The sequence below is a fragment of the Euleptes europaea genome, chromosome 6, assembly GCF_029931775.1.
Source record: "Euleptes europaea isolate rEulEur1 chromosome 6, rEulEur1.hap1, whole genome shotgun sequence".
NCBI classification, from domain to species: domain Eukaryota; kingdom Metazoa; phylum Chordata; class Lepidosauria; order Squamata; family Sphaerodactylidae; genus Euleptes; species Euleptes europaea.
Genome location: NC_079317.1, coordinates 98,337,369 through 98,351,867, shown reverse-complemented (window position 1 = coordinate 98,351,867; position 14,499 = coordinate 98,337,369). Strand labels below are relative to the sequence as shown.

At 45.2% G+C, this 14,499-nt stretch overlaps 1 protein-coding gene across 2 annotated transcripts in view; it reads left to right on the top strand.

Moving 5' to 3' along the window:
* The window catches only part of PKP3 (plakophilin 3), an 82,442-nt gene extending 72,260 nt beyond the window's left edge, over nucleotides 1–10,182 (top strand). For both annotated transcript variants that reach the window (XM_056851673.1, XM_056851672.1), the window contains 8 exons: nucleotides 623–797; nucleotides 1,725–1,842; nucleotides 3,189–3,356; nucleotides 4,714–4,899; nucleotides 6,560–6,713; nucleotides 6,977–7,169; nucleotides 8,419–8,506; nucleotides 10,024–10,182. In XM_056851673.1, coding sequence (XP_056707651.1) covers nucleotides 623–797; nucleotides 1,725–1,842; nucleotides 3,189–3,356; nucleotides 4,714–4,899; nucleotides 6,560–6,713; nucleotides 6,977–7,169; nucleotides 8,419–8,506; nucleotides 10,024–10,059 — 1,118 coding nt within the window. In that variant the 3' untranslated portion in view covers nucleotides 10,060–10,182. The remainder of the gene's footprint in view (nucleotides 1–622; nucleotides 798–1,724; nucleotides 1,843–3,188; nucleotides 3,357–4,713; nucleotides 4,900–6,559; nucleotides 6,714–6,976; nucleotides 7,170–8,418; nucleotides 8,507–10,023) is intronic.
* The last annotated feature ends 4,317 nt before the right edge of the window (nucleotides 10,183–14,499 follow it).

Sequence of the window (14,499 nt, the reverse complement as noted above, 5' to 3'; positions counted from 1 at the left end):
TGGAGCCGAGACACTTTGGTGTGAGGCCCTGCTCAGCCATCAGCTTACTTGGTGGCCTTGTTCAAAACACCTTGGGTCTGCCTCAGCCATATGACCCTCATGACAGAGGAAAGCCACTCGGATGAGCTACCACCTTTTAGTATGGAACCCATGAACTAAGAACCACATTCACCCGATGCTCCTAACATTTAAGTGTGAGCTAAGCCGAGGATGTGGCAAGTTCCAACCTTGAGACACGTGAGGGCGTTTATAGATCTGGCCTCTGTGTCAGCAAAATGGTAGCCTCTTGTGGCTTCCCCATATAGAAACTGGAACTCTGAACTGGGACTCATTTGCTTATCTGTATATTTTAAATGGTAATGGACTCCTTTCACATTTGATCATGAGGATGTCTATGAGAAGGATTGTGAAGCAATTTGCACCGTTCAAGTGTGTAACTCTAACACTGATGATGGTTAACAGGAAATGGGGGCCTTCTAGGTATAGAATAGCCACACCTACTCACAAAGCCCCTCAAGGGCAGACTTTGAATTCCACCACAAGCCAATAGACACACCCCTCATTTTGCTGAACAGTCAATTCTGCAGCTATGATCTCATTTCCCTTTCTCACGGTTCTGCAGGCATCCTCTGGAATCTGTCCTCCAGCGATACCCTCAAGGACCGTCTGGCCCGAGACACCCTGGAGCAGCTGACAGAACTGATCTTGATCCCTCTGTCTGGCTCAGGCAACACTGCTGTTATCCAGCAAAATGCCTCTGAGGCAGAAATCTTCTACAATTCTACTGGCTTCCTCAGGTACTGAGGAATCTTCCCTTTACTTCTAATTGAGGGAAATCCATATTCTGTGAATATTGTATCCTGATGAGATCTGTTCAAGAAAGTTATGCATAGTGGAATAATCCTGGGCGTAGCAAGACTATAGAAATGTGGGCACATCTTCCTTTCACATTTTACAAGCTGATTAGCAAGTAAAAGTAATGCAGTCAAAGTTCTGGGAGAGTCATTCATTTACAGCCCTCTCTAATATTTTTACCCTGCCCTTCCTCTGAGGAGATGAGAGTGGTGTACATGGTTCTCATTGATCCATTGTATCCTGATAATCCTGTGAAGATTGGGTTGAGAATGATTGGCCCAAGGTCACCCAGTGAACTTCATAGTAGCAAGGGGGTTAGAACCTGGGTGTCTCAGGTCCTAGTCCGACACGCTAACCACTCCACTCCACTGGCTGTCCTTAGCACATCACTCATTTCTGCCTCAAGTTAGCAGCAGTGAACTGGAGCACATATAAGCCAGAATCGGGGCGGGGGGCTATTAATGAGCACACTGCACAAGTTCATATTAAATCAGCAATCTTGATTAAAGTAAAAAAAAATTACATTCTTAGTTGTGCTGTATGTGAATGGTTCCTGGGATTGCAAAAGGGGCCCTTTGACTAACAATATCACTCAACATGTAAAGGCATCCTCTTTCTCTTTGCCTGACCCCACTGACAAAGCAGGCCTAACAGTTAACAAAGCCAAGATCATATTCTCTAAACCAGCCCCAGAAACAAGTTGCCTGTTCTGGTCTGAGAAATCTTAGGTGTTTAATCTGCCCTTCCCTTTTTAATAATTGAAAGGTCACGCAAGCTAGTTTTCCTTGGGTTTGTGAGACAGTGGAGGCTAAAGAATGCTTGTTCTTTGTAGCTTGAGGGAAAATTGTTCTGTTGTGGTTCCCTTGTAGGAATCTCAGCTCCGCCAGCCAGCAAACTCGACAGAAGATGCGGGAGTGCCATGGGCTAGTGGACTCCATGGTCAATTACATTAACAGCTCACTGGAAGTGGGAAAGTCTGAAGACAAGGTGAGCCTTCTCTTTGATGCTGAGTACAGTGCTGGATCTGTCCGTGTTGGGTGTGAGCAGTGAGGAATCTGGTTTGTAGACTCTGTCCTATGTTCTGATTTAAGTAAGTCTAATCTGGATGTTTCCAGTGCCAGGTTTGTTAGTTTGTTTGAAGATGCGAAAGAGACGGTTTTCTTGAAATCTAACATAGGAAAGGGAAAACATGAAAAATTAAGATTCTCTAGATGTTACTTTCTGGACAAGCACTGGGAGAGTTGTGGCATGCACACTTTCTTGGAGAGACAAGGGAGATCTCTCTAAGTCTAAACACAGGAGACCACTTTCCATACTACTTTTCCCAGCACAAGGCAAGTGTTGGGACGCGCTCCAAAGACCTGTGACAGGCCATTTCACATACTAAGCAGGGGAAAACCCTCCTTGGCTACTGGGTGTCTGTTCAACAGGCAGCTGGAGCCAAGCATGACAACCTGATCATTTGTCTACACAGAAAACAAGTGTTTGTCATAGTCACACTTTACATTTTTAGATGTACAGTTTAAAAATATTCTTGGTGTGCCTCTAAAAAATCTTTTGTATGAAGCGACCCTTATTAGCACGCAGATATACATTCAGAATATCTCTGGGAACTAAAAGGTGACTGACACACGTCTTAAGGAGTCTGGCATCAGAAATGACACCGTTACATATCTTTGGTTTGCTGTCTTAAGTCTCTCCTAAGAACGTGAGAGGTGGCTCTGAGAGTCTGTAACAACTCAGTTTCCAGACACGAAAGTGATGGATATGTTTTCCTGTGTCCAGGCTGCCTGGGCTCTCTGTGGACTGAGAAATGCCGGGTTGAGTGAGCTGTTTAGGACAGAGCTGCCAGGAAGTCTCCTTTTTAATCATTTCTAGTTCATCATTTCATGTCTGACAGGAATGAAGTGTGAATGTCTCTAGGCCATTAAAGCAACCTGAATTCCCCATCTTGAATCTAGTGAGGATTTCTATGACTTGCCTTGGGCAAAAAATTTGGGAAGACAAAATAGAAATCGTTAATTAATTTTATATACATATGTAATCGTATTTACTTATTTAATACTCTATATTTTTAGCCTTTTCAAATTTTTGTCTGAGGCAGCCTTCAGCAAAATTCAAATACAAAATTAAGTAAGCATACAATATTATTATTAAACTCTCTAAATTATACCTCTTTATAATACAATCCAGGTCATCCATTAAAAATCAGAAGGAAGTCTGCAAAGCTTGCCTAAAAAAAAAAAAAAGGAAATGCTTTGCAGTGGAAAACACACTGTAAAACGATGCTTATTTTAAAATATATATATATATATATTTGTTTGCCCCTACAGAGTGTAGAAAATGCGGTCTGCGTCCTGCGCAATCTCTCCTACCGCCTGTACGACGAAATGCCTCCTTCCTCACTCCAGCGACTGGAAGGCCAAAGGAGGAATGACGGGGCGGCCATGACGAGCGAGCTGGTGGGCTGCTTCAGCCCTCAGAGCAAGAAGGCCCGAGAGGTAAGAGCGGGAGGAATGGCATCACGAGAGGGATTGGCCGGCGGCCGTGGCAACCCTTTCACAGGTGGCCTGCCTGCCTTCCTGCCTGGCGTCAGGGTACAGCGTCTCCTATTAGGAGATGATCCTCAGCTTACGCTCCAAGCTACCAAGTTCTGTGCTGTTGCTATTAAAATACACAGAACCCTATTAGAAAATGTTTGTTAGATTATTTTACAATTTTATTAATTTTAAGATGATAATTTTAACCAGGGGTTGCTTTTATTGATCTTATACCTTTATACGTATGGGCAGTCTGTGATTCTGCGGTGCAAAAGTATTGAGTCTGGAATTTTTGATGTGTTGGCGCATGATTGGTCAGTCGACCGTATTACTAAGTTTGCATTGCAGTCCGGACTCAAAAGGGAGCCAGAAAGATTCACAGGAAGGTTTGCCGGTCCAAGGTCAGGGCACAGGAGATAAATCAGGTAGTGTCAGCCAGTTCAATGCCTATCGAACGTGTTGTGTCCACACCCACCAGCTCCTGTCCCGAGGCTTTATAGCAGGTGCTGGGGCAGGCCGCCCGCCTCTCAAGATCAGTCCTGCAACTACTCATCATCCCTGTTGCTTTCCATCTGCAGCTGACGTTGAACAGCCAGGCAGGCACTCCGTCTTCGAGTCTGCAGTTCTGTTCTCAGTTGTTTTCTGCGGGATTCCAAGGGGGCTGGTGACCCTGGGGAGCTGGGGGGCTGGGCTACTACTGCCTCAGGGTCAGGAGGTGGCGGGGCCTCTGAGCTGATGGTCGGCTGCACCTCTGGGAGTGCCTGCACTTGGTCTCCTTGCTGGTTGTCTGTCGACAGCTGTGGTTGTGCTGTACCAGGTCCTTCCTCCTCTGCGGAGTTCTCACTGTCGCTGAGCTCAGGCTAGGCCATGACACCAGGATGGTTAATCCCTGAGATGAAAAGGCAGACTGAACCCACAAACAAGGTGATTTAGAAAACTGCATGGCTTCATTTGTACCCGGCATCTGGTCCCAACAAATGTTCCCAGCATCATGGCTCAAGGTCGGAACATATGAAGAAAAAAACAGACTGAAGTGCCCCTGGCCATGTGCAGAGTACACTTCCGTTCAGCATTAAGTAACTCCCCACAGCAGGCATTTGGGGAAATTCTTGACTGCTTGTCAGCTGTTAGACTGACCTCCCCCAAACGACAAACAGTTGTCAGGAGAAGAGCTGTAAGCTTCTCTTGGTGCTTTACCTGGATTGGTGAGAGTTAATAATAGGATAGAGGAGACAGTGACTGAGCCAGGATTCGGCCCTTCAGAGATGGAGCCTCAGGGAATGTTTGTTGCACAGAATCTCTATTTTTTCCCCTCCAGCTCTACGTGAACTCAGATATCGTGACCTTCACAGAAGTCTCTAAGGATCCCAAGGGAATGGAATGGCTCTGGAACCCCCAGATTATAGGGGTCTATAACAGGCTCCTGCAGAGATGTGAATTAAACAAACACACCACAGAGGCAGCTTCTGGGGCACTTCAGAACATCACAGCCGGAGACCGAAGGGTAAGACTGAGTGCCCGGGACATTCCTCTTAAAGAACCAGACACTTTGTGTCTAGGATCTTCTCAGGGACCTACTGATCAATTACTAGGGGAGGGGCTGTGGCTCAGTGGTAGAGCATCTGCTTGACATGCAGAAGGTCACAGGTTCAATCCCAGGCCAGGAAGGGCTGCATTGCAAGCGGCCTGAGCTCTACCCATACATCTACTGATGTATCATTGTTGTTCCGCCCACCCTTTCTGGATAGCAAAGAGCAACAGTAGAACTTTCAAGGAAGAGGGAGGGATGAGAGGAGGGGCCGTGGCTCAGTGGTAGAGCATTTGCTTGTCATGCAGACGGTACCCAGGTTCAATCCCCCGCATCTCCAGTTAAAGGGACTAGGCAGGTAGATGATGTGAAAGACCCCTGCCTGAGACCCTGGAGAGCTGCTGCCAGTCTGAGTAGACAGTACTGACTTTGATGGACCAAGGGTCTGATTCAGTAGAAGGCAGCTTCATGTGTTCATGCGGCAAGGTAGGCATCTGAAGCCCACGTGCTGTTTTTCAAATTTCAAGATTTGCAAAAAAGCTAAATTAAGCTTATACGGTTCTAAAACCAGGTGGCAGAAAGGGGTCTAGCTTCTTTTCTACAGCTTATCTTACCTTGATTAAGCCTGAGCCGTGGCTGTTCTGAGAGGTTTGCTGCTCCCCCTGCAAAAGAGGTGGGGAGAGGTCAGTAGAAGAGAAAAGAGGGAAGAAAGCAATCAGCAGGGAGAAAGTGAGGAAGGAGTTGCTGGCAGTTGGCAGGGCCTCCAAAGCCAAACCTGACTGGGACAGGAAAGAAGGAAGTAGTCCAGGAGGCATGGAGAAGGGGAGCATTGGGTTGAGCCAGAGATTGCAGTGTCCAAATACCTGGTATACTGACGTAGAGGATTTGAAATGCTTTAGAAATGTATTTTATAGGAAAAGATCACCACCAGTTCTGTACCCTGCCACATCCAAATTTCCAACATAAAAGAGAGTGGAGGTTCCTCCTCCCCCTTTACTCCATTAGATTTTCTGTGCTACAGCACTAAAAACCATGGTCAGCGGCCCTACAGTGGTATCTTAAAAGTGGGATGTCTGGTAGACACAAGTTTATGATCTTGGTATAGTAACAACTAGAGCAGGGGTGATGAACCTTTTTTTTCTGCCAAGAGCCATCAGGATATTTATAACATCATCCGCGGGCCATACAAAATTATCTACTTAAAAATTAGCCTGCTATATTTGGTCAAACATTTAGCCAAGAGGCACGACCGGAGACGGCTCCGAGTGTTTGCCACGTAGAGTTCCCAGCTGGGCCCAAGAGATTCAGGCAGGGCAGCAACACAAGACACAGTTTGTTGGGTGGTCCTAGCAGCTCCATAGCTAAGGGGGGGGAAGGGGGGGAAGGTTCCTTTTCTCAGAAAAACAAACTCACATCCGCCTTGAATAGAGGCTATTCCTGTCCGCAGGAGGGGGCGGATCGCCAGTCTTAGATCCTGCTGAGCTACAGATCTGCCAGGACCCACGAAGGGCCAGACCAAAAGATTTCGTGGGCCTTATACGGCCCCCGGGCCTGACGTTCCCCACCCCTGAACTAGAGGAATCTCACAAGCTGGGCACTGATGTCTTGTGCTACTTCTTTTTCCTCACAATTGCAGTGGGCCGGTGTTCTCAGCAGAGTGGCTTTGGAGCAAGAGAGGATCCTGAACCCAGTGCTGGACAGAGTCCGCACAGCTGACCATCACCAGCTCCGTTCACTGACAGGGCTGATTCGTAACCTGTCCCGGAATGCGCGCAACAAGGATGAGATGTGTAAGTTCTGTTCCAGGGGGGAAATACAACGAAGGCTGCCTCTGCAGAACCTGATGGAAAGCTAGGAGGAGGCAGCAGGGGGAGGAGCTGCCTTCCAGGCCAAATAAATGCCTTAGTGGTTGATAGTTTGATATACTTTATTGTTTGTGGCCAAAGGCCACCTTAGTGGTTCATCCATCGAGACTCCAGAAACACCCCCCCCTTTCTTGTGTCTTTGCCTTTGAGGACTTGTAGTACTGACCAGTTTTGTTTTGGATTGGCAGCAACCAAGGTGGTGAGCCATTTGATTGAGAAGCTGCCAGGGAGCCTCAGTGATAAGTGGCCCCCAACAGACGTCATCGTCAATATTATCGCAGTGCTGAACAACTTGGTTGTGGAAAGCCCCATTGCAGCGCGGGACATTGTCTACTTCGATGGCCTGCGTAAACTGTTCTTCATCAAGAAGAAAAGGGACAGGTATGAATTTCCAGACGTTTCCTTCCCCTTTGGCCATTGGACTCTATGGCATTGAAGTCCTTCCCCTCCCCAAACCCCGCCCTCCTCAGGCTCCGCCCCCAAAACCTCCCACTGGGGGCAAAGAGGGACCTGGCAACGCTAGCCATAAGTCAGCTGTCACTTGATGGCAAAAAAAGGGACAAGTATGAATTTCCAGATGTTTCCTTCCCCGGCTCCCATTTTCTGAACACCCTAGTTGAATTTCCGTGAGTCCGGATTTAGAACTCGTTTTCCAAGCCTACTACATCATCAGTTTGATGGGAGAAATCTGGCTCCTGGTCTGAGTTCTGCTGTCTCTGTGGTTGGGGTTGGACATACCAGAAACATATAATTGTCAGACACACTCCTGTCAAGAGAGCAAGGTGCAGGGGCTAGAGCTGTGGGGAGACAGGTTCCCCTTGATACTCAGATCAGAGAGCAAGTCTGCCCTGGAAGCTTTGCTTTCAGGTCTTATCATGAGACTTGTCACAAGGTTTCTTTGCCTTCTGTGGCCAGTTCTGTGGCCAGGACAGAGAGACTAAATCCCTGCCTGATTATCTCTCAGGTTCTAGGCTCAGAACCTGATCTGTTTATCAGATATCTTATGCCGTCTGATGGAATTGTTGCTTATATTTTGTAATCCTCCTTAGTGAGAAAGGTAGGTGATAAATGAAACAATAAATGAATAAAGTCCTAACACGAAAGAACATATAGTGAATTATCTCCAAGGTCTCCCAGAATACCACTCAACTGAAAGACATTACAGTGCAAAGGTATCTAAGTCTGCCATTCTGGGAGAGCAGTGAGGGGCATTTTGGTTTTCCATGTCTTCTGATCCCATGGCTCAGCTATCACAAGCAAAGGGTGAATCGTTCCAGCCATCTGCCGTTACAGAGGCTCCAGCCCCAAGTCATTTTTAATGACAGGAATGTTTTTTGTGGCTTTGCAAAAATGTTGAGTCTGATTCTGCAATTCATTTCCCTTTCTTAACCGAGAACCTTTTTCTTCCAGAGGGACTGCCCAATCCTATCCATGTTTACTCAGAAGTAATGAGTCAGCTTTTACACCCAAGTAAATGTGCACAGGATTGGAACTTCACCCTCAGATTTCACTGATAGGGACAGGAGGTATTTGATATCATGTCCACCACAGGATCATGAAGTTTCATTGTGAGCGCCTGTGTCTGATGGGGCCTTGCGCTATTATCAACTTATCTGCCTTGTTTCTCTAGCTCTGACAGTGAGAAGTCATCCAGAGCTGCTTCCAGCCTCCTGACCAACATGTGGCAGTACAGCAAGCTTCATCGGGACTATAAGACGGTATGTCCCTTCCCCACCCACTCCCTGCTCCCAGTACCCCTCTATTTCACACTGAGCTCATAGACACAGGATTGGCTTGGTACTCATTGCTGAGGTGAAGCACCCACAGACCCTACAATGCACAAGCTCACTTTACTCCAGTTCTCCTTCTGTTCTTGAAAGTCTACATCAAAGAAGGGGATCGGTGTATTATGCTGCATGTAATGCTCTCTCCCTCTCATTCCAGAGGTGGAAAAGTGTCTTCTAGGATAATCAGCTGCAAAGGGGGATCACAGTTGTTGTTTTTTTTAATAGAAGAGGAAATTCCAGTTGGTGTATTCCATAAAATACAAAACAAAGCACGCACTTGTTGAAAGCTTCTCTTTTACACATTTGCTAACAGTGCATAAAGCCTGTCATCCTCGGCATTTGGTCAGTCTTTGCTAAGGGATGCTTCATGGGCACATGTTATGCTTGTGGTTTAAGCACTGCAGCACTAAATAGAAATGAAATATATTTACCCTGTGTTTGTTCACAGTAACCCTGATGGTTGCCATTTTAACCATAACCAGGGATGGACCCTAGAGCCTGCTCATAGAATCATCGAGTTGCAAGGGACCACCAGGGTCATCTCGTACACCCCACTGCAAAATGCAGTAAATTCATAACTACCTCCCCACACACACACACACACACACACCTCCGTGCCCAGAAGATGGGGAGAAATTCCTCCAGGATCCCTGACTAATCTGGCTTGGAGGAAAATCACTTCCTGACCCCAACGTGGTAATCAGCATTACCCTGGGCATGTAAGAAAGGGCCACACGAGCCAAAATAGCGGAGTGATCTGCAATTCCAGTTCAAGCGTAAGGATGTTTAAGTGGGTTATGAGCAGGGCCAGTGCTACCATTAGGCGAACTAAGCGGTCGCCTAGGGTGCAGACCTGAGAGGGGTGGCTTGAGGGGCACAGTTTTAAACCAATTAGTTTCTTGGGGGGGGGAAATGCAACTGATAATTTATATTTTTAATTTTAAGATAAGTACCACAATAGTGCTATGGAATATAATTAATTATAACATCTTATAAAAAGTTTTGTGCTTTTATTTGTTTTGTACAAGACATCTGTTTTTGAAAATTGGTTAGCAATGGGAGCACAACTAGTTAGCCTTGCCTAGGGCGCAAAAATGACTGGCACCGGCCCTGGATATGAGAAATGTATGCCATTTATTTTAAATTCCTCTCCTTATTTTAAATGCTTGGGCTTCATTTCAGAAGATTCTGGTCCACTAGAACAGAATGCATGATTTCAAAACATAGAAATGAGAGTATTGCAATTTCACCTAACCAAAGCGTAATAGCTGAGAACCTCAGTTATGAGAAAGCAAAGGGCGCCCTCTGATACCGATCACATTCCTCTGAAGCACCTCTGTGAGAAAGTCCTTGAGACTTCACCATTTTTTTGCCCTTAGATCTTGTGAAATGCCCTTGTGAAATGCACTTGTAAATGCACCTAATGGATCTTTTATTCTGTTTTACAGAAGGGCTACCGAAAAGAGGATTTTGTTGGCCTGTAAATTCAAGAGCTTCTGAGGCTTGCAGAAAGTGGACTGACTAGCCCCGATACCTCTCCATGAAAATGTTTTTGAAGTGCTGTTGTAAATGGCCATGGTTCTGCTTCATAAAGTTCCTTGCCTGCAACTCCCCTCTTTTTTTCATACATCTCAAACCAACTTGAATTTTGCATTCTTTATGATTTCTTCCTTCGTCCCTGTTGGAAGCCCATCTTCTTCGCCTGTTGGCCACCTGATTTCATCAGAACATTCTGTAAAGCTACAATTCAGCATTAAGGCAAATTCTCGGGACTCTTCCAATCAACATGGAACTCTCCTTTTCATCCCCGTTACTTAGTGGGAGGTTCTCTGGAATTTGTGGACACTGATAGGCTAGCAGGACTTCCAGACTGAGGGATACTGAGGGAATTCTTCAGAGAGGCCTTGCACCATTAATGGATACATCATCTGCTTTCATGAATTTCACTCTGTGGAGCCCTGCAAAAATTTTGCCCACCCTGCCCATGGCCTCCAAAAAGGAGTTGCTTGCTTTTCATTTTAAAAGATTTAGGAGATCTTATTTCAAGGCATGAATAGACTTTATAGCAAATACATACCCTTTACACAACAGGATACATGGGGAAGACCATTTGTTTCCAGTGGTATTGGACTCACAGCAGTGGACTTTTTGAGAGTTAAATGCAAGTTTTGAGATTGCACTGACCAAAAAGTAGGGCCGAATGGTATAGCTTTGTTGGAATTGGGTGGTGGATACTTTTATTTTAGTTGCAGTTAGGATCCTAGAGGAAGGAGAGCGAATTTTCTGGCTGGTACACATACTATGACTACTTCTATTTCTACGTGGCTGTTAGTTCTATAAAGTAAAGCTAGGGAGAAATTATGGACATGGCACACTAGAATGACACAGGAAAAGAATCCAGCAGTTTGAAAGGCTCAGTCTGTGTTCCATTTAATCTAAGCAGTTACACCCTTCTAACCCCACTGATTGCAGTAGACTTAGAAAGGTATAGCTCTGCTTAGGATTGCACTATAAATGAGTAGTAGCCTAAAGCAGAGTCAGATCCTCTTTAACTAGCACCCCGTCAGTCATGTTTTCTGGGCCACAGTACATTAAATGAAGAGCAAGATCATATAAGGACCAAGAAATGAACTCTAACCCCTGCAGCAAGCAAGCATTTCCACATGTGCCAATATTTTACACAGAATCGTTCATGCAGTCCAGTGATGGAGACATGTTAGAAATATCATCACAGCATGCTGGCCGCAGGCAAAATTGCTTGCCAATCTCCTGCAAACAAGTCCTGAACTACCTAGGAGTTGTATTGCCTGTTGCAGAGAGACTGGTGGCAAGGCACACTTTTGGGTCCCCAATATAATATTATGGCTGTCTTCTGTCCTCTTAAATATGCCTGTGAGGAAGTTGAAGGCTGTAACATCTGATGCCCGCCCCAGTACTAGATATCTACACTGTGCCTTATTGAAAACGGAGTTGGTGTGTTTCAGCCCCATCAGCAGACAGCAGAAAGAACCAGTTACAAGCTTTTTCTTACCCATATATTGAAATCTTAACTCTGTTTTTCTCTTGACCCAGCAGCAGTTCACAGTAACTGTCCTCATGAAAGGGAAGCATATAGAGATGAACAATGTGCCTTTAATGCTTTCTGTCAGGTCAGCACAGACTGGCCTTTGACTGCAGAGTTAGGATGGTGGAACTGCTGTTTTCTTTCCCTAAACATGCTGCTATAATTGTTACAATTTTACTCTAGCACGTGTATGAGGCCATACTTGGCTTAGTCACAATGAGAAACCATATGGGCCCAACAGGCAGCAATTAAGGGGTGGGTGGATTAACTTGTATATAGTGTATATAGGCTTTCCCTCCCCAACTGCATAAGGGATAGGCTTTTTTCTTTTGTTTTTAAGGGCTGTTTTTCACATTCCAAGATGTTTTTGTCTCCATTTACCTGCATGCTTCCTTGGGAATCACAACTGGGCAAGCGAAAAGTAAACTCACTTTAAGGATGGAAGATGATTCTTAAGCAGTTGGCATTTCTTTTGTGAAATATATACTCAGTTTATGTGGTACAAAGAGATGATGTTTGCCCCTTCTCTTCCAAGCCACCTGCCTGATTTATACAGCTGATCTTGTGCATATACAATTAGTCTTTCCTCGTTTTCAGGTTAGAATGGATGCACAAGTTTCCTTACCTCTAGCTGAGAGCCACATGTTTTTAAGCTAGGATGTTTGAGATCATTTCCCAGAAATAGAGATCTTACACCTTCATGGAGCTGAGCTGGGGGATAAGAAAGAAGGAAATCCTTCAACTAGTGGCTCAGTCACTCAGTCAAATGCATAATACTGCTTCTCTTTTGCTAGCTTACTGCCTTCATTATTCCTTTAATTCCTACAGGCTCTGCTCTCTCAGATGCACCCATATTTTCTTCATCAAACCAAAGTCCTGTTAGCAAACTTGCAATCTTAGTGGTGAAGTAGCAGTGAAGTCTGTGTTCACCAATCCAAGAAGAAAAATCAGTTAAACGGTGAATGTCATAGAAAACACAGGCACACATCTTCAGCCCATGGCACAGTTTGTCTATAAAATGTTCTGGTTACAACCCAGAACAACTGTATCTTTGTGCAGATACTAGGGCTCTTGCCACCACTGCCTTTTGGAGAAGCCCTGGCTGCTAACCTAAGTGCATTCACTGCTGCAGCATTTTCTGTTTGCTTTCAGAAGGCACGAGGCATTGAATTACATGATAAATAGCTGATAACATTATATTCAAGACTGTGGGTCAACTACAGCAGTTCTAATGAGGTGGAAATACATGAGCAAGCTGGGAAGGCTGTCTTCAGTGGAACCCGTGGGGTGACCAGCTGTGGAGGATATGGACCCTGTACCTTTAATTCCTATGTAGAGAAGGGATTTCATCCAGAGCAGCTTTTGTCCTCCCAGCATGACCAGCTGCACCTATTCAGGTTCTGGTCTTCAGTTATTATGTTATAAGAGCCCTGACCTTTCTTTGCATCAGATGTCTATATTGAGAGACACCAGGGTAGATATTCCTCCCATTGAAAGCAGAGAATGACCCGTTCCCCCCTCCAAAGTAACAACCTAATAAGAGAGCAGAGCCTATTTCGGATGTTGCCAAGGCTGTTCTCTCCAGGCCCACTCAACTGTGTACTTTCTAACTCTTAAAATTAATCTGTACTATTACCTAAATAAAGGCCTTGAGTATTGCCTGTTGGTTTTGTTCCCTTTTCTGTTGTTTCAGATGTGCAAATAGCATGTCTATACAAACAGGTTAGTAATCATTCCCGTCCCATAGAAAATCCCGGGCTGTTTTAGTCTGTAGTTAAGAATCTTTAACATAATTCTCAACAACTTCACAAAATTATAATTCCCAGCATCCCAGGGGGGCATGTCAGTTAAATAAAACCAACGTATTGCAGCTAGGCCCAAATACTATAGTGGGGATTAGGGAAACACAGTAAGCATATCAGACTGTTGTCTGTCTGCCCACACCAGGTCTAGTGTATGTGCCCCATCCATGCTTGGAACAGGGAAAATGCATTCTCTCCAGCCTCCAGGCAAGAAAAATGTCTTCCCAAACTTCATCCTATTGGGTATCAGTCAGGATCCTGAACTAAATTCTGACTACCTATGAAACTTTGGTATGGGCCTGGGTCTAGTACAATTGCTGTGGTAGCAATCCCAAGCCTTGTATAATATCATGACATTAACAGAATATACTTTTCCATCTGTGTGCCTCTATTAAATTAGTTCCAGCATGGATGGGAGCAGCTACTGAGAGAGCCAGAGTGGTGTAGTGGTTAAGAGTGAACTGGTTAAGACTCTAATCTGGTGAACTGGGTTGGTTTCCCCACTCCACATGCAGCCTGCTGGGTGACCCTGGGCTAGTCACTTCTCTCAGAATTCTCTCAGCCCCACCTACCTCACAAGGGAGAAGGGAAGGTGATTGTAAACCGGATTGAGACTCCATTTGGTACAGAAAATCGGGGTATAAAGACCAACTCATCTTCTACAGAGAGGTTTTCCCCTTGAACCAACCGTATTTAGTATTAGCAACTAAATACTGGTTACTCTCAGCAGTTTTTCACCAACTCTAGGTTGTGATACATGGACTAAAGCCAAAGGCCTTTTCTGAGGCACAAACTATATGATAATTATAGCACATATTGCTGTCATTACAGAATCTGATGCAGAGTGTGCTCGTCGTCCACCCCTTCCTGAAGCTGAGAGTAGGATAGCTCTGGAATCTGTTCAGGGCTTCTTCTGAAACAATCAGAAGCCATGCATTAGCAGGAGGAGGAACCAAGCTACTACTTTGAGAAAGCACTGACTCTTAGACCCCTTTGTCTTGACAGTGGTATTAACAATTCGGGTTTTTTAATGCATATTGATATGCATTGCCCAATAA